General features: G+C 45.8%; 1 protein-coding gene across 1 annotated transcript; it reads right to left on the reverse strand.

Annotated features, from left to right (window-relative positions):
• Nucleotides 1-1,189: 1,189 nt before the first annotated feature.
• On the reverse strand, nt 1,190-27,054 carry LOC106892923. Its single transcript, XM_014950492.1, has 4 exons — nt 26,922-27,054; nt 7,551-7,857; nt 4,604-4,750; nt 1,190-2,016 (listed from the first exon to the last, which is right to left on the reverse strand). Exons 1-4 carry the CDS (start codon nt 27,052-27,054, stop codon nt 1,911-1,913), a joined length of 693 nt encoding a protein of 230 aa, XP_014805978.1. The 3' UTR covers nt 1,190-1,910.
• Between the last annotated feature and the right edge of the window lie 626 nt (nt 27,055-27,680).

Here is a 27,680-nt window from a genome sequence, read left to right on the forward strand (position 1 = left end):
CTTTGGAGGAATTCAAGGCGAGAATATCTTTATTCTGCATCAACACCAACACCCTCAATGCAGTAGAAGCGAAGTGTAGAGACTAACCTTTCTCCCTTATCTCCCCCATGCCCCTCTCTGTGCTGAGACCCTTGCAAATTATAACTGAAGTGATATGGTCCTTTATATTTCTAGCTGCTTCAGTCTATCCCACTTGAAATGCTGGGCTTTTCTGCCACGGTGGCAGGACAAAGAAAAATGGTGTGGGCTAAAGTTATAGTTTGTTGTAGTTTAGGAAAAGATGCTGATGGAGTAAGAGCTGCAAACAAAGCAAAACCAAAACATTTCCTTCAGCTATGGGAGTCACAAAAGTGAGGGAACCTGAAAGTGCAGTTCTCATCAGAAATGGTAAATCCCATCACCTAACAGCAGAATTTGCCTTTTTTTTTGTACATATACCTAAGTCTCTTATCTGAACCCTGCCAACCTTGAAGAGTCTCAGATGATCTTCAGTACCTACATCCCTCAGTACCCCCTGGATAAGCAGTGCCAAACATATTCTCCTTCACCCTCTTGGTCCTCTGCAATGGTGCAGTCTGGATGTAATGGTTTTTAGCAAAAGAGTTAGTATCTGATTCATCTGCAGTTACCCCTCTATAAGAAGGAGTCTGAGAATGGTGTTTGTGTCTACATCTGAGAGAGGCAAAATATTACATTATATATGGAAAACCCTCATTCGTGCCAATGTAAATCAGGAATAATTCTGTTTAAATTGGGTGCCATTGAGATGACTATCAGGTCTTGAGAATTCCCAATGTACAGAATATTTTATTCTGCGGTGCAAGTAGGGCCAAAAAAACACAGCACGGCTCAGGTAGTTAGAGAAATGCTTTCCTAACAATTCCCACCAAAAAGTTCTGCTAAAAAGCAGTTAAGGTTGCTCCAGGGCAAAACACACCCACACAAGAAATGACAGGTTAAGGGAACCTTCTTCCCATAAGCTATCGTGCGCACCTCATATTAACCACTCCCAGTGACAGACTCCAAACCCCAACAAGAAGCTTCCCTTGTTCTGCGGGATGAAGAAACAAACTAAATACCCATCCCTCCTACACGCCTCGGTGCAAAACCCTCCGGCTCCTGTAACATTAACATCAGTGGCTGGTGCGTGCGTAGAGGCTATGGTGATTATGGGTTAAAAAATGGAGATTAACAAGTGTCCCTCTGAGCATGCACTCTGCTGGTACTGCTGGTCTCAGGGACCTTTTTTGACTTTGTCAGATTCTGTTTTCTCTGGGGTTGATCCCTCCACTTAGTAGACCCCTTCCACAATGCAGAGCTGAAGAGCCATCTGTTGCTTCTTACTGGACTGGAGAATGAGCTGTTTGATATATTTCCAACAGAATACATGTGGTTCCCTTGCTGCAAAAATAGCTACACCTGCACCAGATATCTGTGTGGGACTTCTAGATGATTTATTCCCAGTTGGACAAGGAGAAATTTTATGTGAACGGGGTTTTGTCACCCAAGGGGATCCTGGACAGAACAATGACAGCACTAAGCTGTAGTTACAATTAAAGCTTTGCTTTTTAAACAGAATTTTACAGCATACATCCAATTTTATGACCAGAATAGCATAGGATTTTTATAATCAGAATCAGTGTAGCACAATTTTATAAGTAGCATAGCACACAATTTGTAGCACAGATTAACTTTGGGTTCCTAGTCACCTGAACCCTCTGCAGATCGGGTCAAATCTTCATACTTGGCTTGCAGTATCAATATAACATTCACAATATAAACTCAAAACACATGAAAGAACACGAGTCACTCACTCAGTCCTCGAAGGAAGTAGATGATAGCAGAGGCATCGCCGACCACTGAAAAATCATAGGTTTTGCTGTCCAGCAGCAGTTGTGGCCAAGTCCCACTTAGGATTTGCAACTGCTTGATTTTATAGACAGTGCTCTGCGTGCTGCTTCCCTTCCCTCTTCTGTGATAGGGTCATCACTGCCTGGTTTGCTGGGTGTGTGGGACCTTCAAGGGTGGTAAGGAGAGGAGTAGTCAGCCCAGTGCCCAGAAACCTTGAGGCTGATAGGGAGGGGGAGAAGAAGTCTGCCTTATGTACAGGACCTTCCAGGCCTGATAAGGAGGGAAAAGAGGGCAGACACATGACAAACTTGGTTACAGAAAATGTCCACTTGCCTTAAAAAATGTGATTAGTTATGCTAACCATGTTATGAGAGGTCAGGATCAGGGGGTACCGGTTATGGATTTGCATTGAAGAAGCCTTTGCTTCAAAGTGTGTTGGTGGTCTTCCACTTAGCTTCCCACATAGCTCTATACCTTCCCACACCTAGCTGCTACTTTCATCCAAGTTTCTTCTGCTCCACAGGGTCACTGTGATCCATACTTACCAGGTTTTGCCTTGTTTAAACACTAATACAGGGTTACTTCTGCCTTTTTGAAAGGCAGAAGTTTGAAAGTAAGAACTTTGAAAGTAAGTTACTACTTACTTTCTGCCCAGGTGCTCTAGGAACAATGTCTTGGCATCACACTAACAGACTTTATCCACTGCCTCTGTGCCACAGGGGGCTCATGAGCCTTCTCATACTCCACAGAAGGATAATGATGTGTTGGTCCAGACACAGAAACCAGGTTTATGTTGGGCCTCAGGGGCTCAACAAAGAATCAAAGACATGTAGATGAAGTACAGTAGTGCTACAGACCTTTGTCCATTGAAAATGAGCTGGAGAAGACTTTGTCAAGAGGTATTAGTCTAAGAGCGTGATTTTGAGTCATGATGACCTTGAAGATGTTGAGGATGGTAAGACTGAAAACCTTCTCGCTGAATCTATCACACACATGCCAGTGCTGTGACCTGGTCATAGGCTGTTACTTTACCAGGTGTCCCCAAAATTCTGGCCCTGCTTTCCCTGACTACTGTGATCAGCTCCGACCTGGAAAACTGAAATCATAATGAGCTGTGCTCATTACAGACCAAACATTTTATAGTTCTGTCACAGTGCAAAGGCCCCTGAGAGCAAAGTAATAAAGGTTTGATATGCATTTATAACCTCACCTTTAAAAAGTCAGCATGAAGTTTTTATTTTCCTGTCCTCCAGGAAAATCTATTTATATCAACAAACCCCAGAGAATCATCACTCATTTAGAAAACCTTAATAACTGTAATCCTAATGCCTTTTTAATGCTAAATGCCTTTATCAATGTTTTCTAACTTTACCATGGGTTATGCAAATGTAATACACAATATAGAGTAAGCTTGGAGCAGGGGGCTTTTAAGGATAGCTATACATGACATGCACGTCTCTACTCACTGGTCTAAGAATATGATATCAAAACGGGTGGAATCTTTTCTTTGTTTCCATAACAAGAATACATCCCACATGGAAGTCATCAGCACCAATATTAAGCTTTCCTGAGCCATCATTATTAAAAATACATTACACATACACCTGTACAAGTTGAAGTCTTGGAAGAACATGTCTTTTCCCCAGAAATCAAAGTACTTTCTGTGCAGATGCCTGCGGGGGACAGTGATCATAAAGCAGTCAGAGAGCAAAAGGAATGCTGAGATTTGAGAGCCTGCGTGATTACCCACAGCTGTACAAATAGTACAGTGGAGAAAACAGATTGACCTTGGCCATGTTTTCAGAGTGCCAGATAACCAGGTCCTTCAACAAGCTCTGTTTCAACACGAAGAGGAAAGAAGAGACGGTGACCCCGAGGAACGCGAGGAAACACAATAATGACTAAAGCAGCGACATTGCAAGTCATCAACTTGAACATCTTCAAGGACTGGTCTGGGATAGAACTGGGTGGTGATGACAGATATCTGCTTTATGTACCTGGCAGCGTGAGAAGTGGATTAGACTGGATATGTGACAGCAGTATCTCAAGTACAAGTAGACAGCACCCTTCAAAACATGAATTATTGTGCATTAACCATCCCATAAATACCCACGGCAGTGAAATTTTAGCCTGTTTGCAGGGAATTTGTAAAAGAATTTAAAAGGCAGGAAGCGTTTTGGTGTATTTCTAAATCCACAGGACCATGGCTATCTTTTCCCAGCTTTAGTGCCTGTGTCCTCCTGTAAGGAGAGAACATTGTGGGGGGCCATACTAGCAAATGTTCATCTTGCTGACCTGCCCTTCACCTCTGCAAATAGATATTTTATTTGCCATTTCCTCACATGACTGGGAAACACACCCTCCAACACCAAGATCACTTTCAGAAGTGCAGACACTATCACTAGGCTGGCCATCAGCACCCCCTCTAGTTTTTATCTTGGGCTGTGCCCCACTAGGGTTGTTGAGTTAGATGCTCAACCTGGGGGAATCTCTTTCCCCCCTCCCCATGGTGGAGGAAACACAGTGGATCAGCTAACTGGTGGAGAGCTCACTAGATGTTACGACCATGAACCACGGAGGCTTAATGCAGGGTGAAAGCTGGAAATTAACTTCCTCCAGAATCTCCCATGACTCAGAGCAGGCTGTGGAGATGATCCTCAGAATGGTTGAGGGAAACAGCTTGAGGATTGAAGGAAACCTTATCTTTGCTGTGCTGGAAAACTGTGTGTTACACAATACTTGTTTTTCTCACCTTGTGAATTCTGCCCTTGCGATGTGCAAATCCTCAGGCATGTATGTGTTCCCTGCCATCCAGCATCTTGGTAAATAAAGAAGTTTGGAGAGCTTGTGAAGATCACTGTGAAGAGCATTAGTGTAGTTACGAAACAACAAGAGTTCCCTAAACAAGAAAAAAAAATATAAAAAAGATGGCAGAAAGGAGGTGGAAGGGGATCAGGAGGTGAAGGTCACCGTTCTGTCACTCAGTCACTGGTGGAGGACTCCCCTCCTAGCACAGGGAGTGTGAAAGTGCTTCCCTGTTAAGGCTTCACTGGTAGCTGCTGCCAGCTTGGCAGGGAAAGCTCTCGCTGATGAAACCAAATTCCTGCGTTCCCCTGACATTGAGCTGCCCCTGCAACGCTGTAGCTCTCAAAGAACCCGAGGGACTCTGAGGAGAAACGCTGCATTTACCCTGGCTGTTTTGCCCTTCGCTTTCAAACACTAATTTTATACTCTACAGTCAGCCGAGCAACTCTTTGCAAATTTTACAACCTGGTCTCCCCAGAGCCCGAAGGCATTAAGCATTCACACACTGCACAACCTGAGAACTGAAGTATAAAATACACAAAAACACAAGAAGCCTGTACGGAAGGTCTTGAATAAGGTCAGTGAATCTGCCTACACCTTCGGGAGCAAGCACTCACCTGAATGATAAATCAAGAGTTAAAAATAGACCATGTTAAAAGCTGATGAGAGCACAAGGAGGTATAGCATATTATTTAGATCTGTCACACAAGAATCCCATATCTGATTTACAAGAAGTGTATGGAACATGTCCTCACCAGATGTCTGCCAACTCCGTGTTGAGACCTTTAGAACAAATTTAGGGGAATGAATAATTACAAATTGCATGTAATGAGTAGCTGGAAAACAGGATAAGATGCAAGACAGGTCTTTCAAAACCAGATCATGCCAAACTAAGCAATTATCTTTCTTAGATGCGATAACTCAGTCTGTTTGGCAGAGGAAGCATGGTAGGTCTCACCTATTGGGCTTCAGTAAAGCATTTGATTCAGTGCCACTACTCGGGTGATTAAAAGGCAAACTGGAGAAGGTGAAGATTAGTAGGCAAAGTGTAAAGGGGTGAGGAAATGCCTAAAGGGAAGAAGATAAGTAATATTGGAAAGGTGCCGTGCTGGAATGAGGGGGTTCCACAAAGACCAGTCTTAGGACTTTCAATATTTTTACTGACAGTTTAGATATTAAAAAAAACATGAGTGTTGTGCAATATGACTGATGTGTGACGAAATCTGTCAACAGGAGAAAGCTGGAGGGTGTTGCTGGTACTCAAGAAGGCAGAGATCCCTGAGAGATGAAATTTATACAAAGAGTCAAATGCTGTAGTAAATATTGGATGGAAAAGAGGCTGAAATTATGCTAATAGCATTGTAAAAAAAGACACTGGAGAAACTTCCTCTGGAATACTGTATACAGTTCCAGTTAGCTCTATTTTCAGAAAGCCCTCAAACAGGAACAGGTGCTGTGAAGAGATGTCCAGGAAAATTATGGGGAATGGACAGCATGTCCTGTCAGACACAGGAAGAATTTCAGCAAAGCAAAGGATGAGAGAGCTTGTAATTTCTCTCCATAAACACCATGGGGGAATGGGAGCAAAAAAGACAAACTAGTGAACTTGAAGGACAACCTGACCCAAAAATATTTGAGTACAAACTGGCTACCAACAAACTGACTCCTGGAATTAGAGGAAAGTTCCTGGTTACCAGAGGCATGACCAAATAAGCTTCCCACAGAGGAAGACAGCAACAAATACTGCTGATTTTCAGTATGAGGTGTATTTAGTTTCCAAAGAGCCTGTACCACATGGCTGCCTGCAGCAACCCGGGCCAGGCTCAGTGCTCCAAGGGATCAATTCCCAGCTCTGTCCCCACTCCTGTCCTCAGAGAAGCTGCCAGTGGTGTCCTGGGAAGGCCTCCCTGGAGTCTGGTCTTACACAAGCAGGTGTCTCACTGGTTGCACAGGCTGGGAGGCAAATCTTTGAACCTGTCTCCCAGCCCTCAAGGAAAGTTGCTCCCTTTTCTCACAGTGCTGTGCAAGACATAAAATCCTCTTCTATTTCTCCAGCTGCCCCAGGCATGGCTTAATACTTGCCAGTTTTCCAAAGGTGCTCCCCATTTTGATCTTGATTTTTTCTACTACTAGGCAGTAGTTAAATGGCTCATTTCTCTGGCCCAGGTGCATCCTCCACCAAGGCACCAGAGAAGATGCAGACCCTGCAGCAGGCAGGTTGCTGAGCCCCTCTGCGGCATTTCTGCCCCTGCCGCTGGGGCTGCAGTGTCCCGTGCTCTCGCCTGTGGCAGCAGAAGCATCTGTGGGGACCTACCAGAGCAAGCACCAGGTCTGGTGAAAACACACATACCGCTGCAGCTCCAGGAAGGTGCACGCATGCTCGTGGGGAGAGGAGGAGGAAGGGGAGGTGTGCTGCTACTGTTCATTTTCCATGGTATGGCTACACATCCGTAGTGGGGCAGCCACCTTTCTCACTGGGGGGAAAGAAATGTGGATTTTAAAAAGTTTCCAGACCTGACTGCTTTAAAAACAGTATGTTGGCCATGGTGGATGGCCAGGTGCACATCACAGAAGTGTTTTCTCATAGTTATGAACTCCAAAGCCTGGTTCTTGGAAGAAGGGGCAGAGGAGAGCGTGGGTCAGGCAACAGCACTGTGGGCTCTGCCAGTTGTGAGCTGCACTCATCTGGAGCACCTCAGACCTCCAGAGCCGTTGATCATCTCTTGGGGACTGGCTTCCTACACGTGTTCACAGTGATGCGCACTTTCACCTCCGCTGCTTTGACACGCAGCTGCGCCACCCTCCCACCCCCACAAGCTCACGGCTGACCGCCAGGAAAATGCCCTCTGTCACCTTGACACGGCTGGCTACGCCAAGTTTACTGAACCACCCACCTTTTTTCTTCAGCGTGGTACTGGCCTTGCAAGAACTGGAACTCCTCCAAATCCTCCTTGAAGCCGGCCCCTCTCTCCTCTTCCTCCTCATTGCTGGCAGAGGCGTTCTGTGGCCAGAGGAAGGAGTGGGTACCTGCCAGGTGTCCCCCCACCCCAGGAAAGCAGCATCTGCTGGGAAAGTAAAAAGTGACTTTTCCTTTGCGCGTGTTGGCATCAAGGAGGTGCTCTGAACTCGTCCATCTGTGCAGCTCACGTGGATATAAGCTCTGCTGGCACTGAGAAGTCCTGTCGGTTTTGAGAAGGGGATCTGGCCAGTTTTCATAGAAAGTGTTAACAGGGAACACACTGTGAGCAAGCTTGTGGAAGGCAGGGGGTATACGACAGGGCTGTATTTTTAATTCTCTGTTAGCACAGTACAATCCTGGCCTCAGCCCAGGGCCTCTCAGAGCCATCCAATACCTATTTTAACGGTGACAGCATTTAGAGGTAAACCTGTTCCTAGGCAGAGTGGACACACAATTGTCCCAATAAATAGTTCAGGAGTCTATCTTTAGAGCAGAGCTCCAGCACACAGGGAGGAAAGTTGCTATTTCATCTGCTTCTTTATATATTGGCCCCGATGTCCCAGTCTGGCTGACCTTTTACTAGTGTAAAACCTCCAAGAGCTATTTTCATCCTAGTGTAAATCAGCGTAGCTTCGGCGTTGGCATCACAGGAGTTTCTTATCTCATGGGGACTGTCCTAGCACAACCTTCCTCCCAAGCACACCTCTGGGCTGGAGATGACAGGTTCTGCTGTACATGCTAACTGCTGCTAGCTGTGCCTGTCCCCCCTCCACCAGAAGAATCCTGAGCCAATCATTTAGGATTTCCCTTTTCCCTTCCTTAAGAGTGGCCCCAAACAACTACCAGTATCTTCCATTCAGGCAGTGTTCCTGCCACCCTGCTCCCTCACTGCAGCTGGACTCCTCCCAGGTGAGTACTGTAGCACGTCTTCTGTGGTTGAGAGAGAGAGGGAGGTGCCTGCAAAAAGTAATTTATCCCTCCGAAAATCAGAACTGCATCTCTGAGGAAGTGCCTGGGACAACTGTGCTCTTGCCACCAATGCTTCATTTAGACACCTAAAATGAGGGGGTAAATCCACAGCCACCTTCTTCTCAGGCGTGCTGTTTCACAAGCAGAAGCCTTGTAATTCTCCTCCTGCTTGTTGCTCTCAGCCGCTATGTGTTAGGTAGGATGTTAGGTAACCTATGTCCTCCCACATTCTGGCCGAGCTCCTTCCCCCAAGTGGCATCAATGATGACTTTCATCTTGCTACACCAGATATTCGACATCACTTAGTGTAAAGAATGCATATTTTCACATCTGGCTGTGATCAATAAACAGCTCCTGTCTGTGGCATGGCAACAACTGCCACCAACATCGGGGGTCTGCATTTTGGGATGTAATGGTTGTCGAAATTTTGTAATCAAGAGCCTGAGAGTCTTTCTTGGGAAGATTTGCATTGCATGATCAACAGCAACAGTAGTCCAAGCCAACTTGATGAAAGGGACAGTTAATCCAAAGAGCCAAGTGACTGGAATGTGCCCTGCTCTGGGAGGGCAGGGGGGGCATCACTCATCTACGTGCTTACAGCTGAGGTATGGCTGGTGTAGCTGAAGCTGGTAGTTAGCCAGAGGTTTGGGGGCTGGTTGGTGGTTTGTTGGGTGGTTTTTTTTAAGTAAGAAAAACATCCACAGTTGTTCCACAGGAAAAGAACGAGTAATCTACCCACATAGAATACATGCAGTTGTCCTTGTTTCCTCCTTGCTTACTTTCACCTTCTGCTAATGTAAGTTGGGTGACAAGATTTTTCCAAATGCCAGATTAGGGTAAACAGCAGTTGGGTGCAACAGATGAGGGGGAATAACAGGCAGGCTTTTAAGAAATGAGTAATGTGTGCACAGGGCACATACTTGAATGCCTAAACCTTACAGTGTTTTACAAAAGGGGGCAAAGGAGGTTAACTCATCCGCACAGGCAGAGTCCTATAGCTGTAGGCTCTCTGTGCTTCACTGCCCACTCTCCCCTTCCCCTGGGGGCTGCTGCTGAGATGGGACAGCTGAGCTGCGTGTGAAGCAACTCCTAACCCACTGAAGTTTTCGACCTGACGTGTTAAAGCAAACACCCCCTCACCCAAGCAGGGGAGTGAAAAGAAGCCCAAGGCGTGATTCTCCATGGAGGTATAACACCCCAGGTGACACAGCCCTGATACCTGAGCAGGGCCATTTCCACAGTGGTTTGCACCTGCTTTGCACAGATGCCTGTGCCTACGCAGGGCCCAGTGCGGTGAGGGACACACTCTGAGTCATGTTCAATGCAAAGTCAGGTCCAAGCTGACCACGTGTGAAACATCTGCCAGAAGCCAACCTGCGAAGCGGGCTCTCCTTCCCATTGATCCAGCAGAGCTGCACACACCCTGGCAATGGAAAAACATCTCTAAAAAGCTTCCCAGGCCTAAGAGGAAGCAGCAATGATGGTCAAAGCTAGAGCCACGTGAAACTGCATAGGTCAGCAATAGTGCCCATGCTGTCTGAGCACCACGCGGCTGCATGCAAAGCATCTGATTAACAAGTGCAAAGGCCTGAATTAAATGAGTTTTATTGTGTTCCCTTCCTCTTAGCTGAGGTCCAGCCACTGACTGTGTGTACTTTCCTAGCCCGCTGCAATATGAAGTAAAATGAGTTGGCATTAATCATAAGGGAAGGTACCAAAACATGCCAAGCCCATGCCTGGTGCTTGCTAGAGCAGACCCGGGGAGCACTGAGCTTCAGGGCACCTGGTTGGGTCTGTCTGGCCAAAACCATTTCTCTGGGCTCCCCACCTGAACCGGCAAAGCTGACTTCTGCCACTCCAAGGACGAAAGGCCATGACTGGGACTGATCCACACCACTCACGGGAAGATGGAAATGGCCAAGGTAGAACAGGGAGCTGCAGAAGACATTGGATAGATGGGTATGCTGTCCTGCTGCCGTTGGAGGAGGGGGAAACAACAGACGTGGGAGCAGGGACAGTAATTTGTATGCTCCCATTCCAGCTTCCCAAGCTCTTGTGTAGGTAAAATATGTAGCAGAGCCACAACCATTCCAGCTGCTTACTTTGCCAATGGTGAGAGCCAAACTTGCCTCACGTCAGCATTCCCCGCGTCTTGCTGCCTCAATGCCCAGAAGCAGCTCTGTTTCTCCTGATAAAAGGAGTAAGATGCTTTTATTTCTCTGTCTAGCTTAGAAAAGCCACAAGACAGCAGAGCAGACAGAAGGAGGGCTCAGAGAGTACCTCGAGTACTGTGTCCAATTTTGGGCCCCCTACCACAAAAAAGACATAGAGATGCCGGAGTGGGTCCAGAGAAGGGCAACAAAGATGGTGAGGGGTCTGGAGCACAAGTCTTATGAGGAGAGGCTGAGGGAACTGGGGTTATTCAGCCTGGAGAAGAGGAGGCTGAGGGGAGACCTTATTGCTCTCTACAACTATCTGAAAGGAGGGTGTAGAGAGGTGGGGGTCGGTCTCTTCTCCCAAGTCACAGGTGACAGGACGAGAGGAAATGGCCTCAAGTTACGCCAGGGGAGGTTCAGGCTGGATATTAGGAAAAATTTTTTCACTGAAAGGGTTATCAGACATTGGAATGGGCTGCCCAGGGAGGTGGTTGAGGCACCATCCCTGGAAGTGTTCAAAAGACAGGTTGATGTAGTGCTGGGAGGTATGGTTTAGTGATGGTGATGCTTCTTGTTTGTTGTGTGGGTGTCTATTTTTGTCAGTTAGGTTGACGGTTGGACAAGATGATCTTTAAGGTCCCTTCCAACCTAGAAGATTCTGTGATTCTGTGAGAAGCCCTACAAAGAAGGAAGAGCCCAGGTTGCGTGGGACCAGGGGCTCAGCAAGTCCCCAAGCTGTCCATTCTCAGGTAACCTAGCATGCCCCTCAAGGAGGCCACCTGAGCGCTGGTGGAAACCACAGCATGGTGCTGGGAAGTGGCGTAGCTGAGAGGGATTAACACTGCTGTGCCCTACGTGCTGTAAGTTTCCACTGCTTACGTGCTGGGAGGGAGTGAGCTCCTCCTGCCCGGCATGTGGCTGCCTGGCCCCCACATCAGCCCCACTTGGGTTCACATGCGCCACGCAATGCCTTCATGCAGATATATTTATCAAGCTAAAAAAAGTCCTGGTTAACTGTTGTGTTGACTGTGAGGCCTCGCTGTGCTATCTAGGAGGGAAAAAGAGGCCACCTGGAGCTGCAAAAAAATCTCACAAGCTTGCAAAATAAGGAGGGCAGCACACTGGTGGGAGGTTGGATAATCAGTGGAGTGGCCGAATTCCGGCAGCAATAGAGAAATGACTCATTTTCACCCTGCAGTCCCTCCCCGAACCGTAAGAAAAAAAATATTTTACTTTTTACACATTTCCTGGAATATGTGATTTCAGTAGAAGTGCACTTTATACTCTTCTTAGGAGACAGAATCCAGCCCAGTGGGAAAAAGTCATTCTTGGAATAACTTTCAATGAAATCAAGACTTACAACTGGACTGACTTTGGCATAACAAGTCCTCAGGATATTGGTGGCTACTACAGTCATGTTTTTGTAGGCAGTCTGGATCTACTAGTTTTCCTAGTATAATAATTGCAGTAAGAACTGCAATGTTTTGTAACCAAACTAGTTTATACTGGCAAAAGCCCTACTTTGGATGATAGCGAGGTGGCTTACTTATACTGTTAAATTTCTTTCAGTTCTCTTTTGGGAATTGCTATTCTATTATAAAACGTCTTTATGCTGTCTGCACAATAGGTGGGGATGATTACTTCTGCATTGTCATAACTGTACCATTTTCTATCACAGACAAGCTAAATTGTTTAAACTTTTGTTATATTTTATAAAATACTAACATTCCCCATGGTTTGGGGAAGAAAGAAACTACTGTCTTAAAAAAAATAAATAGTAGAGTGATGCCCTAGATTAGTCTGCAAGGCGAGTTCTGTGTGACAGTAAGAGAACGGAAGTCACAAAGAAATCTAGAATATTTTCTTTCAATATTTCTATCAGGCTTGGGATCTTTATTTCCTAAGCTCCATGTATAACCATCTGCATGGACCCAGAGCCTATATATTTCTATTTTAATTTCTAAGATCCAAGTTTATCTTGTCTGCAGCATACAGAGAAATTGGGCAGGACTTCATATGTGATAATACTTGGTGTCATATCCATTTAGAAATGCATTAGCACTGTGGTATCACTGCTTGGCCAGGCCATGGGGCAGTGGGACAGCAGCAGCCTTGCCATTGCCAGTTCAGCTGCAAACATGTCAAAGGAGCTTTTGGAAAGTGGGTGTTCACTGGGAGCATCTCCTGAAAGCGGAAGGCAGTGTGATGCATGAAATATGGGGCAAAGGTTGATGCCACTGTCTCCTTGAAGATGGGATTTCACCTTGTATTCTGTCAGGGGGAGAATGGAGACAGGCTCCAAAGGCTTTGAAAGCACAGACAAGCAGCTGTGTTTGATGGTTTAAAAATAGAGGAAACTCAATCTGTGCTTGTTGAGAGTTTACAGTATTTCCATAGGTATAACATGCAGTTTAGAAAAACAACAGATCAGTGCCGTACTTTTCCTTAAAATAAGCCCCCGGGTGACTCACACAACATCTCAGCAGAGGCAGGAAGGATGGTGAAGGAGAAAGCCTGTGTAGGAACCTAGCAGACTAGACCTACCTAGATCTATCAACGAAGAAGGGGCTCTGGGCTACCTGAATGTGCAGATGATTGCTTCTGAGCAGCCCGTTGTGGATTATACTAATGAAAACCAGTTCCTTTGGCCTAGAGCCTCCCCTTGATGACCTGTTTCCTGAGGCAACTTGGAGCTCACATCAATTAGGCTGCCAGGGGGCGGGAGGAATTTGCTGTGGGGGTGGCAGGGCTCTTCTGGCACCCTGCAGCCGCCTTTCCCCAGGGCTCCTCGCTCTCTCACCCATCATGGGAGTGGTGCATATCCTTGATGGGACAGACAGCCATGGGGCCTTCAGACACCAGGAAAGGTGGTACTGGAAACAAACAGCGATTCAATGGCCTGCGGCTCCTTGGTGGCCAGCCCCCGAGGGGTCTCAGGGGGGTCGCAGCAAGCGGGGCACCACCGGCTGCGCTCCTTCCTGCAGCAATCCAGGGCACAGCAAAATCTCTCCACCTGCTGCACCTCTCCAAATGAGTCCATCTGCACAGACAGAGTAGTACCATCAGCCACAATGGCTGATGAAATGGGCTTGTAGAAATTGGGTTGACAGTGGAAAGGGGTGACAAAATGGCAAGGGAAGGGAACAACTTTTGCAGCAGCAGCTCTGTGAATAAATATCCGCAGGGCAAACATAGAATTGTCTAAGTTGGAAGGGACCTTAAAGATCATCTAGTCCAACCATCAACCTAACTCTGACAAAAAAATAAATAAGAAAACAACAAACCACTAAACCGTATTCCTCAGGACCATGTCAACCCGTCTTTTGAACACCTCCAGGGATGGTGCCTCAACCACTTCCCTGGGCAGCCACATGCATGTCTCTCACAACCAGAGAAAGGATGTTGCAGCAACCCAGGTATAAGAGACGGAGAAGGAGAGTCTCGCACATTTTTGGCTGTGAGGCTTGCTAAAAAAGACCGTATCTTGTAGGTATTATCCAAAAATAGTCTGCAAGACTAAAAATAGCACGGGTACATCAAGGTTTAAAAAGAGATCAGAACTGGAGCCTAGGAAGATTGGAAAAGTCATACGAAATACAGAAAATCAGCATGAACTTCACAGCCTGTAAAAGACAAAGAAATGGAAATTAAATTATATTCACACTACCTAGTCTCAGCCTTCAGTCACCTGAGCCAAAACAAGCAGACACTTTTATTTACTGGTTTTTCATTTTTCCTGGTATGTACAAACTGAAGGTGCTGTATGCCAGACCTCCCGTGCTTCTCGTGTACAAACCATGTTTCTTGCTTGCACAGGCCTTGCTCTTCTGCCAACACCTCAAGCATGTGCTTTGGTGGCTACCTCAAAAACTGCCTGGAGGACTGAAAAGGGGAGAAGCAAGAAACTGTCTGTGTCTGGAGGAGCAGGCTGTGTGTGAACCCCACTGCTTTCTGAAGACCAGACACCTGCTTCAGGCTTGTGGGGTTTTTCAAAGTGTCTCATGTGCTGCTTTCTCTGGCCAGTGGGTTAGGACGCCCATCAAATGAGGCTGGTGTCCTGATCCTGAACATGCCGGTGCCGACCCAGCCAGAGAGCAGCAGGCAGCAGCCCTGGCCATGAACGGGGGACCAGCAGGTCACAGGGGCAGCTGCCTGCCCTGTGAGGCAGTACCCACCTGCCTGGTGGGGCATTTGGGGCTTCAGTTTTAGACTCAGGACCCTTAGTTAAGGATATATCCTGCTCAGGTACTCTAATCTTTCATCTGATTTAACCCTCCATCCCTGCTCAGGGGTATTAAGGGTTTAATTTGGCATTTGCAACGGGACCCAGATAAATGAAGAGCTTAAGGTGAAAGGACAAGGTAAGCAGAGGGACCGCAGCAGAGGCTGATCCTTGTCCCTTCCAGGGGACAGCACAGAGCCCTGTCACTCCTGCTGGGTGTTGCTGCAAGCACGGGGCAGAGGCCGTCTCAGCAAGGCTTGGCTGCCCCTGTATGAGGACTCAGTGCTCCGTCCTGGGAGAGACGAGGGCACCGTGGGAGGAGCAGGCAGCCTGCAGCACCTCCTGGGGTGGCATGGGGAGAGGGAGGGAGGAACAGCCCTTCTCGAAGCCCTGCTTGGGCAGTCATAGCCTGGATGCAGCCACCTGGCCAAGAAGACCGAAGTCGTCTTCCAGCTGAAGGGTTAATGCCCCATTCTACCGCACCCCGGCGGGTCACCGTTCTCCCACTGACCATGGCCACCCTCCCAGGTCTGTCGGCAAAACTGCTTGTAAGTGCCCCCCTCAGCCCCCCGGCGCGGGAGGGAGCCACGCTAGCCAAGCAGCTGAAGTGCAAGGTCCGCCTGAATCTAGTTCATTGCCAGGAAATAGGTCAAGGAAAGCTGGCGGGGGGTGTGCCTGCCCCAGTGCTGGGCGAGGGGTAATCTCCTCAGCCGACAGACCTGCAGTTTAAAGGCCGGTTTATATACCTCTGGGGGGGTTTGCCCCACACACCCAGAAGCTAAGGCAGCCGGTGTTTACTCTCCATGGCTCCTGTTTGGTGCGAGCTACACCAAAAGGGCGAGTCTGCTCAGAGGAACTCTGGATATGCCCAACCTTTTCTCATCCCCACATGCTCCCTGACTGCCTCTTCCCCCCTCCGCAGTTATCTCCAGCTAGCATATAGGTCCACCCGTGGGGCAAGCAAAGCCCCACCGCCCTGTACATGCTGCCAGGGGCACAAGTCCCTCCCTGATGGAACCAGGTGTGAAAGCATGGGGGTGCAGATGGTCCTGGCCATGCATAGTGTCCACTCCTCTTCCTCCGTGGGGCAGGAGAGCGGTGCTGCGGAGCTGCCGTCTTGCACCAGTGATCTTCATGCACCTGGTCGCTTGTGGCTAGGAAGAAACTGTTCTGGTGCTGCTTTAAACGCTCGGATCTTGACTGCTGGGCCCCGGCAAGGTAAAGGAGAGGGACGTGCTCTCCTCATACGTGTAATACATGTCCTGTGGTGTAGATGGGTTTGAGGTTGAGCTTATGAGAGCAAAGAATTTGCAAGTTCTCACCTCTTCCTTCTCGAGCGCTCTCAAACCGCACACTCAAAACAAACCACTTCCTTGCAAGCTGCTGTACTACAAAATTTTGTGTAATTCAGAACAGTAAAATCACTTTCTCTGGGTACCTTAGTGAGCATCAGTGTGAGATCCTCTGACAAGGGATCCGAGGAGTCCTGGTGTTCACTTCTCCAGACAAGAGAGAACCTTATTCTCTCTAAATAAGATGATTATCAAGGGGGTGTTTGTGCCCATTCTTGTTTTTGGGGACTCTCCTTGCCCTTTGCTGCCATGACTCATAAAACTCGTTAAACCAGAGTACGCCTAGCAGGAGAACATTTAATTACATAGCAGTTGCAGGGCAGTGATGGAATTTATGCTTGACAGGCTGACGGCAAGATGGCTTTATCTACAAAGCTGTTCAGATGTCAGTAGAGCCAATTCCATCCGTAAGGCTGGGCAAAGCCGTACCAGGCACCAAACCCAGCACGGAGGAAGGTAAAATACGTGCCAGCAGCAGGCTCGGGAGACACTGGTGGTTTGCATAAACAGCCTGAAAACGTGCCTGTCATCACCGCGTCTGGGTCAACGTGTGGAAACATTATCTGGTAAACCAACAGTCTCACGCTGCAGAGTGACCTAGATAGGAAATACAATGCAGGGAGGGAGAAGGTGAGACTGTGCGCTGTTGTAACACATGGATCAGGTTATTTGCTGCTGCTTTTATCTGGCTATAAGAGTTTAATAGTCAATAAAACAGTTGGAAACAAGTTCTGGCCTCTCCCTTCCTTCTTAGGCACTCTCACACCAACACAGCGTGCAGCCAGACCAATTTATGAACAATGTATTCCAGTACTTAGCAAAATATTAACAAAATATTCTGAAAACCACTGTACACATCTCAGCTATGTTTGCACCACTTCAAGAGCACAGCCTTAAGGTTTCTGTGAAGCTGCTCAAAGGGATTACACCAACATTGGAGTGACTACTCTGCTTTTGTGTGTGTAAACAGGTTTGTTTACATGAAGAAAAAACTCTTTCCACTCTGGCCTTTGAGATTGCAGTGGATGATTCAGTTGAAGCTGGCTAGGATGATTGTGCTCACTGGAATCGAAAAGCAAAGTGAAGTGTTTGGAAACTAACGCATGCTGCTGTTTGAAATCCCTTCCCATTTGAACATGTTTTGTCATGGTGTACTTGAAAGCCATACATATGACCAAGTAATTTGTCATCAGTTTTGGTTTTGTTTTAGTTTGTTTTTTTCCTTGTTTTTTTCCTTGAACTTTATAATTAGCACATTGTATCATACATTCTAGCCCATCTAGTATCAGATATTGTTCCGATTTCAAAACTCTACCATAAAACCTTATCACGCTGTTCTGGCATGCAGAGCACATCTCCCTCACCTTTACAGAAACTGTATTTGGATGATAATTTCAGGAAGGCAGAGGGATAATAATGTCGTAGGGCAATGGCTTAGTGTTCCTATGTTAACATTTTCATATTATTTTGATAGCAACGAAACAAAGACCTCTCTTAATTCTGAAATTGCTGGCAGGAAGAAAAACATTTAAAGATTGCATATCAAAGGTCTTTGAGACCAAATAATAACTTATCTATAGCCCAGTGTGTTCAATATGCAGTCTGTGAGCAAGGAAATGGTTTGCTTTCATTGTTCTGTAGACAGAACATCTCCCAAATTAGCTTTGTTGGCTCCAAACTACTGTGCTTAGTCAAAATTAAGCCTCTTTTTTATATTTTCAATTTTTTTCATCAAAATAATCAAACAGGTAATGGAATATTCCTCTTTCAAACATATAGGAATCAATATTTTTATATTATTGAGGTTGAGCTATCAGAAGTCAGAGTGAAATTTTCCTTTTTCAATCCCATTTTTTAAGTTATTTTTTTGAAAATAATACACGAAGCTTGATCCCAACAAAATTTCTGCCCTGCATTTAAACTGTAAATAATTCTTGGAAAATGCACTGTAGCTAAATTTTGGAAGACAATGCTTTTTAATCTGCTGTCACAATCAAGGGACCTACGTTAATGGAAATGGAGAATGTTAGGACAGATTTTTCTAGCTTCTGTAGCAGTCAACTGGTTTTCTTCTATATTTACGTATTTTTTAGAAACAAAGTTCCAAGTGTTTTGCTCTTGGGACTTACTCCAGAGTTATGTTTGTGATTACTCTGTCGTATATTATCTCAGTCATGACAGTCCATCAGAGCAATGAAAAAACTTCTACGTGGTAAACTACAGTAATTCTTACGGCATTTATTGCTGTTTTCACTGATCCCAGTGAAACCATTTCTCCATTCATTCTGGGGAGTGAAAGTTCTCCTCTTCAGGAGTGTTTCATGACTGATCGAGGGAACATCAGGTATCTTTCCTTGTCATTTCCAGCTGACGGTCCCTGTGACTGCATTTTCCACCCTGCCAGCAGCAGTTTCTGTGTAGGATCTAAGGGAATTTCTCCCCACACAAACGTTTTTGGGAAGAGCCTTCCATCTTAATTATTCCCCTCTCAACCTGGCTGCAGACCTCATCTGACGTTCAAAGAGATCCTTCCCCTTCCCAGTCCTACCACGCTGCTTGGTAACTCTCCCTCCCCGGCCTCCGTCGGGGCCCGGCGCTCCTCTGCAGAGCAGCATTGCAAAACCTCCTCGGGGATGAAGACCTCCTCTATTTATAGAGCGCTGAGGCTGATGAAAGTTTCCAGAGAGCATTCTGGAAGGGCTCCCATCTCACTGCTCTGAAGGCTTACCAAGGGAAACCAGCTTTCTACCTTGCTTCATAGCTTTGCCCTGCATACAGCACTCCCTAAACCTTTGCAGTAAATTATATAGTGTACCAGGCAAGCATTTGATGTTATACATTGGCATTTATGAACCTTTGAAGAAGTTTTCTTCCTGACATGCCTCATCCATATCTGGATTACAAATGCAAAATCAGAGGCTTGAGGCGGATTCTCTAATGTGAACCCACATCTTCCATTGATTTTTACCCTAGGTCTGTGATTCAATGCTATCTTAAGATAACAGAGAGGGAGAATTGTTTTTAGCTTTGTGCTGCAGTTTTTTCTTATAAGATTCAGTCTCTTGAGGCCGATATTTTTAAATCAAAAATAAGGTTCCACTAACAAATGCACTGCTGAGTGTTGCTTCACAAAGATATGATTCACTGCTTCTTTTATTTGTCACAAATGAAATACAAAATATTTCTTAAAATAGGGGAGAAATGGTCACCCTAGCTAAAATAAGGTAGGAGCCTGGCTGGGTACAGAGAGTAGGCATATCCACAAACACACGAGCCTTTGTATGTATACGAGCTAGCCATCTTTGGCCTCTCACATTGATAAGTTGCTGTTTATTTAAAAAAAAAAAAAAAAAAAAAAAAAAAAAAAAGAGGCAGCAACCCCTTAACTACTTTTGCCCACAGCACATGGCTTTTATTGGAGGATATGTTTGCACAAGGGAGGAGTGTTCCCTCCCACCCAAATTTCAACAACGCTCACCATTTGGTAAATAGGTGAGGACAGAGTATCTATCTATCCTCTGCCTATCCCCTCCAGTTCAAACTCTATCTGTATCACACAAGCAGGAAACTGTAATCTGAGGAACCATTTCAGGAATCTGTTTTTCTAATGAAAACTCCCGAACGTGATCCTAGCATTAGACACAGTTAACCATAGTCTGAGGTTAACCTCCCCAAAAACCAACCAACCAACCAACAAAAAGACCCCTATCAACAACAACTAGAAAAAAGAGAGAATAATGCCAGATAAAAAATATAAGCCTAATAAAACAGTAAGGAAAAAAGTGAAATCCATGTCCTGACAAGATAAGCATTATCATCTTCCATTGCACTGTGGGTGGATGAAGAATGTGTAAATTGCTTGCTGACCTTTTTTTTGCTCCTGCATAAAAATGAAAGGCCATTTCTTCTAGTACCAATAAATGCCACCTTATCTCTAGGTCACTAATTAGCTAGCTGGGTGAGCAAGGAACAGGTTCAGGGGTAGCAATTCTAAGTGACAAACCGATGCAGCACGATAGCAAGACTCAGACGCAACCCAGCCCTAATTACAGCTCTGTGGCACGTTCTATCACTCCAAGAACAACCCAAAGACATTAATAATTCATATTCAGCTGTGTGCTTGCACAAACTCCTGGTAAGTTTAATTTTCCAGGATCTAATATTCAGGTATTGCTTTGTAAAAGCTCTCCAGCGTAAAATTCCAGCACTGTATTTTACTGGAGTCATTAACAGCATTGTGCCATCTGAATGTTCATTGAAGGAGATAAAATGAATAGTGTCAGTTTAGATCATGCAGGGAGAAGACAATAATTTTTCATACTAAAATAGGAATTTAAATTACGATATATCTACTACTAGAATTCCTGGTTTAGTAAATACCTGTCCTTGGTATAAGTTGCTTGGGAAGCGTTTTAAAACATGCTGAAATGTCTTTCTCTGGTATTAGACTAAGAGTATTCACACAGAGTCGTGCTTGTTAGCGTAGGAAACCAGAAGACCCAGAACACCATCACAATGAGTGTGCCTCAGTATCACAATTTTTAATACCACATTTGTTCAGTTCTAAAATCTCAAGATGCATTTCAATCAACAGGCAGAACTTTTCAACTACTAAAACATGAAAAGTAAAGAAACCAACTTAGAAAATGTAAGTCCCTGGCATGCTGTTAACAGAATCAACAGCCTAAAGCACCTCTCCCCGCATCCTCAGACAGCAGAATGAGCTGATGCTAGCCATTACCCTGCCTTGGAATAGAATATCATGCACTTTGGAGCTGCCAATTCAATCCAGTTTCAAAAGGAAAGGCTTCTCTCTCAGTTTGGGAGAAGGTAGAAATGGGTCAAGTTATATAATGTGAAGTAAATAAGGGTGAAGTTACGTGACATGACTGAGTCAGTTCACCATCCTGACTTGGGTGGTCCTGCTTTTCCCTCCCTGACTCCTGGCCCTCCTGGCCCACACCCTCTCTTGCACCACATCAAACCACTTGGTAAACCGATCCAACTCGTTAATCCAACAGAAAACTATTCTCTTGAACTGACTCACCAAAGGGCTTGACAAGCCTGGTGCTAAGGAGCGTGCTGCAGGAGGGAGCAGAACCAGCCCTTTCGGGGGGCAGCAACTCAACACTCCTGACTTTCAATGCAGGACAACCAAAGAAAGGGTTGCAGAAGGGCACAGTAGGAGCGCGGGAGGCAAATAGAAGGGCATAGTGTAAAAGTCTGTGGCTTTGGGAAGGATGGAAATGCAGGAAAAGGCATCACAAAGCCCTTGGGATGGGGAAGACACTGAGGGGGGCAATGGCAGGAGAGCAGCCGGACATTGCACCCTGGTATGCATCAGAGGGGAGAATGGGAGCCCAGAGGCACTGTCCTGGCAGAAGTGGGAGCGGGGAGAGAGGAGAACACGGTGCTGAGCTGCACTGAGCCCATCTAGATCGCAATGGCTCTTCAGGGTTGAGGCTCACAATGCCTGGGTGTGTGTGCGTGTCTGTAGCCAGCCCTGGCAAAGGTGAGATCTTGGGGACAGATGTGCTATCTTGATAGTTTAACAAAACATGAGCTGTAATACTGTATCCCCATTGTTCAAGAAAAAGGGGAGGACACCGTTGTTCACTTGGAAAACAAACAAAAATGAAACCTGCCCCCATTCTTCTCGAGAAATTGCCTCATCAAAAAAAAAAAATCAAACCCCTAAGTCTTATTGAGGATTAACACCTAGTCGGTCTTATCAGCTCAAAAACTCCCTCGCTATTATCCTTTCCTTCCTCTCTTAAATTACTGAGACAGGGTTCTCCTTTCCTAGCAGCACACGTTTTAAGTTCGCTGTTTTCTTAGAATCTCTCTTACTGGTAGAAGTGCCTCAATAAGAAAAAATGTAGAGGTATCAGAAATTGTGCTAGCCAGCTGGGGAAAGGGAAAAGAAACTACATCTTCACCCAAAGATCAAGTGTCTGGTATTTTATCAAACACATCTCTACGGCTTCAGGAACAGTTCTTGAGTTCCTTTCTTGAGCTCCAGATAGTAGTTTCTAGGGAATCAGGAAAAAAAGAGGAGACTGTAATCCATTAAACAGCACAATATATTGTGATGCAGGAGCTGAGGAGCTCTCAAGCTTTGCAATACAAGGGGTGCAAACTGTCCTTCTTGCCCACACCCAGGGCATCCCTGTTCTCTTTTCCAAACACGAGGCCAGGCCCTGGCAGAGGAGAGAACTACGTGCCTGGCAGCTGACAGACAAGGAAAGAGAAAATATGATGTGCAATAAATCAGGTACGTGCACAATAATCATGGCAAGCCACATCACCCTAACACTGCTCGGCATTGTTTCCACCTTGATGATCTTTCAGCATGTCACGATGCTGAATCATGATGACACAAGGGGCAGGAAGCACATATCAGAGGCAAAGTGAAAAGTTCATGTTATGATTGTGGCCCTGCAAAGAGCTGGAGAGACTTTCTTTATGTTGAAGTCCCTTGTTTTCACTCTGGTAGACTTGTCTGCACCGAAATCGAGAAAAGCTTCCAGAGCAGTTCAGATATATTTGACCTACAAACAGATAAAACAGGAATTTTATTTTTTTTTCCAAAACTGCTTATCGCTCTATCAGCATGTGGATTTCAAATAGCGTTTAAAAAATGTTCTTTAAAAGTAACTTTCTGTTCATAACTGGACTTTAAGCACCCTGAGGGCCTGCTGGCTTGTTTAAGTTAGAGGCCAAAAATGTATGTAATTGTCAATCTTCAGCAAGACAGGGAGTTCTTTTCTAACCAAAGCCAGAAATACTCCCTCTGGAGAAACCTCACAAACAATGTGGAAAAAGCTTTTGAACTTTCCATGGTACAAAGTTTAAAATGAGGACAAAACTGGAATGAGTCAATCTTGAGCATTTTCTAAGCTCTGCTGCATTTCAACAGCTTTACAGACACAGACATCTGGTAGCAGCATTTTCAGTTAAAAAAAAAAAAAAGACTTTGTATTGTACTTCACTAGCATATTTCATTTTTCTTTAAAAATGAATAAAATTATTAAAGTAGTCAAATATTTTAATATGTGTAAATCTATCTGGATCAACCCTAACATATTTTTGGTGTAATAAAAATAGGCTGTATTCCCAGAGAAGCAAAGGCGTATCACTTCAGACAGACAGGGGCAGCAAAAACAATTTTAGTTGCAGAGCCCGGAGGAATCCCACAATATTAAACATGAGTTTACACAAAGTAATTGAGAATACTTCTCCTTATAATTTAGCCCAGCACTTATAATCTCAGATTATAATGAAAGGTTTTTCCTTTATACACGACACCATTATGATACTCAGTAATAAACAATCAAATTATTCTGTTAATTTCAGCAGAAACTTTTAGGGCAACTCTGCAATGGCACTAAGCAGGATGGGAGGTGGTCCAGGGTACCATGGGTTATTTTCAGGACTCTGAGCCCAATTCTCTGTTGCTCCGAGGGCTGTGTGCCCTGTCATACTGTGACAGGAGATTATCAAGCTCTTGGCATAGCGGAGAGCTGAAGCCTCCATGTTGAGAATTGCTGAGGCCCCTTAGCTTGTGCTGGCCACGGAGTGACTTGACCTTGTGGTCCGCCATGTGCTCCTCCATAATGGTCAGCACTAGCAGAGCCAGTCAATAACCTGCCACCTTCCTGATCCCCTCCAATGGGTGACCCTCGCTTTGCAGAAACAGGGGGCAGGGGTGGTATTTGGGAGATGAATAAACCGCACTAACCCCTTGAGTACCTCAGGAAAAGAGGGTGCATTCAACAAAGGAGCACTTGCATAGCCTTGTGGATGTTCTTTGTACAGTTTGTCCTGATTAGAAAGGAAGTGAGTTTAACAGAGAATCCGACCCAGACAAACAGTTCTCTAGTTTTATTTGGAAAAGCTGCAAACCTGTTACAGTTCACTTGCTGGTATGAAAAGCAAGCTTGAAAAATGCCACTGTTGAGATCAGTGAATAATGGTTTAAGTGGAATAAGCGCGGTCAGGCTGAAGTACACGGTGCGGTGGTCTCGGGGGGGAGACCGAATGCTACAAGCCCCCAAGTTCTGAATTTTAATCGTGATGCTGTCGTGGACACACATCTGTCTGACTGACATCTTACACTCCCACCAACCTCAGGAGCATGTGTAGCTTCCAAGTGGACTTCTGGCAGCAGTGAAAAACGTAGCCTGGAGTCCCAAGGACTTCTTTCCTGTTCACAGCAAAGCAATCTAAAGATGAGATCACTTTTTATACAAACTTTATTTCTAAAATGATTTTGTTCTGTGAATTGAACTTCTCTAATCTTGTTATTCTGCATTCCCCTCTCTCACTGGGCTTCAAATATTTTTTTCTTCAGTTGCTTATGCAACCTACCACTGCAGTACTCCAAATATATAAAGCATGGTACAAACGCAGCTATTATTACTACTTAATGAAAACAGAGAAGTTATTCATTGACCAACCCCTCCTTTTTTTTTTTTTTAACTTCTAATAAACATATCAGATCCGTATCTAAGTGGTGACAAAAAACTATGACCTTGCATTAAGTTTATCCCACAACATCCCCATCGTGACTGTTATTAAAGACTTCTCATCTGTAGTCTCTGCAAAGCAATGTGTCTCATCATTACCTAGTCACCAGCCAGGTTCTCTTCCAGCATTCACTGACACGTACAAGAAACTAGCTATCTTGGAAATGCCCCATTAGGGAGTGAGTGAAGAGTCATCGGCAGAAAAAAACAAGAGGAGGAAGTCCCTTCCCCCTCAGTTTTGGCAACCATCACATTGGTCACTTCGCTTTGTATACCATATGTTGCTTTTCATCATGCTTTGTCCTTATGCTGTCTTTTAAGGAACAAACTCTTTGGCAATGAATAGAGTCTTTATACGCTTTTAAAATATTTCTAGCATATTGTAGACACCATTGTAATATAAATACTCATTGTCTTCCAGAGTTTCCTTACCATCACCACTCTTTTCTGCAGCTGTCACTGAACAACAACCTTCATTGAATTGTTTTGTGCCACTGGTGAAGTGCTGTAATCATAAAATACGGCAAATGCTTTGTGTAGCCGAAGATGCATTTTGTTGAACTTGGTCTTTCTGTTGATCACACTGGGTAACCGTATGTCAAGACAACCTCAAGTAGCTCAGCACATTAGCAAATGTAAAAACCAAGACCTTTAATTGCATCCCAAAAGACATGTGGGAAAGAGAGGGAAAGGACAAAAGACTTTTGAAGCCAAATTAGCCCGTGAACTAATAACTATCATTAGGTTTTAGTGAGGCACCATATTTGGTCCTTTTCTTACTTGTTTTGTAGTTGGACTACTGTGACTTTCATCTCCATTAGGTTTGCTGAAGGAGTACACAACAAATGCAAAAGGTCTTTAACTCTTCAGTTTCTTTCTGGCTGAATGTCATTGTTTGCATTTCTCAAGTTTTTGAAAATAACAGCCTTGACTCTCTTCTCATTTAGCCCAGTTTAACAATGCTGCAAGTCCTAGGAATTCAGTTGCATTAATCTCAGTTTAAAGCAAGCTAGAGGAATGCTTAGCCTAGTATTTCTGACATACCTCATGTACTGGAGTTAAACAACAATTCTCATTAAACCTAGATTAAAAATCCGATCACTTTATGCCCTGGACTTGAAACTAGTTTTTATCCCCCTTCCTTCTGCCTCTACCACTGTATTTTCCTCCCTTTAAGGGCAACAAACAAAGAAATTACTAATCTGCAACTCTATCTGGTTTTAGTTCCCAGCTTTTCCAGTTCCTTTGGCTCTTTTTTTTTTTTTTAATTCAGCCTTGGAACTTGCTGATCACATTCACCTTGAAATCTCATCTTTGGGCTTTCATGACCTTGTCCTCTTAGTACTCCTTTTGCCTTTCTAATAATTCACCGTGTTTTTCCTTCTCATTTTCTGTGTACGTACCGCAGGCGTTTGTAGCCTTGGCACACTTTGTTTCTCCTTTTACATCCTTCACGCAGTACACACAGTGCCTAACATTCCTCCAAGTCCTATGCTATGTCAGTTAATTTTAAATCTAGTTGTCTGTAGAGAGACAAGAACCAAACCATTTTAGTTACGTCTGTAAAGGCATCTCACTATAATATGTTACAGCCTCAGCCTTAAGCCTCAAAATAGCCTGCGAGGAGCAAAAGCGTTACTATTCCTCTTCTACAGTGGCAAAGAAAAACTGATTTATCCAAAATCACATGAAAGCCTGTGGCAGCCTATGGATTACCAACTGCAGGATTCGTTTTACCTTTCTACCTCCAGATCTGTACCTTGGCTCATGTATTTGACACTTCTTGGACTTTAGATTTGCTTAACTTCCAGGCAGTGTACAGGAACTGCAGCCACTGCTTCTAACCAGCCCAGACCACGGAGTGAACACTTGCTGTCTGTTCACCAAATGGTTCTCCCAGGGGGTGGGCAGGAGAACAGCCAGCCCAGGAGGAGTCCTTGCTCTGGCTTAGCACAAGGCCCTGCAGCACCAACCACCATCTTGGGCTGTACGGCAGGAAACTGCAGAATACACTCCACTTTTCTAACATCTACCACAAGCAAGCAAAGCCGTGGTAAAGCCAGATCGATCGGAGCTTACACATCACCTCAGAGGAGTCCAGGTCCTCATGTGGCTTCGGACAGGGCTGACGTGACAGTGTCGGGACCTTCGTCCCTCCACCGGCGCTGCTCTGCCAAACCAGCTTCCTTTTTCCTGTCAGGGGCTTTGCCATGTCGATCACAGCACTGGCCCCAACCCCTGGCCTCTCCTTGTTTCAGCGGCCACATCAACCTGCTCCTTCTTCCTGCTTTTTGCTTTTTCTAACCGGCCTGACTCCGGCCTTCCTTACCGCCCAGTTAGGTGGGACACAAGCCACAGGTTATTTATGAGAGAGCCAACGCACGTCCCGCTCTGCAGCAATCCAGCGGGGATATTTTGGGGCCTTGGGGAGCCACAAACCCCTGGCCCCCCACAGTGGCCGGGTGCCGCTGCCACCCTCCCTGTCACTCAAGGCCACAGCGCCTGGCTTCCATGTTGGCCCGGCTCCCCTCCTGCCGCCTCACCTGCGGCAGGCCCGCACCCCTCCCGCTCAATCCGGGGAGGGCAGCGGGGCAACTCGCCGCGGGGGACAGGGACTAAGGGCACCCACGGATGAGGGACGGCGGGGGAGCTCGGGGCGGCACAGCCCGGTGACACCCTCTCAGCAGCTTCCCCCGTCCCGGGCGACGGCGTGGGTCGGCGGCGGCCGGGGAGGCCGCGCTCCTGGGGAGGCCGCTTCCGCCCGCCCTCCCGCTGCCCGGCCCCGGCCCGAGGCCTGGCCGTGCGCTCGCTGCCGAGCCTGGGCCCTGCGGCTGTGCC

Source organism: Calidris pugnax, unplaced genomic scaffold (assembly GCF_001431845.1).
Source record: "Calidris pugnax isolate Ruff unplaced genomic scaffold, ASM143184v1 scaffold24, whole genome shotgun sequence".
NCBI lineage: Eukaryota > Metazoa > Chordata > Aves > Charadriiformes > Scolopacidae > Calidris > Calidris pugnax.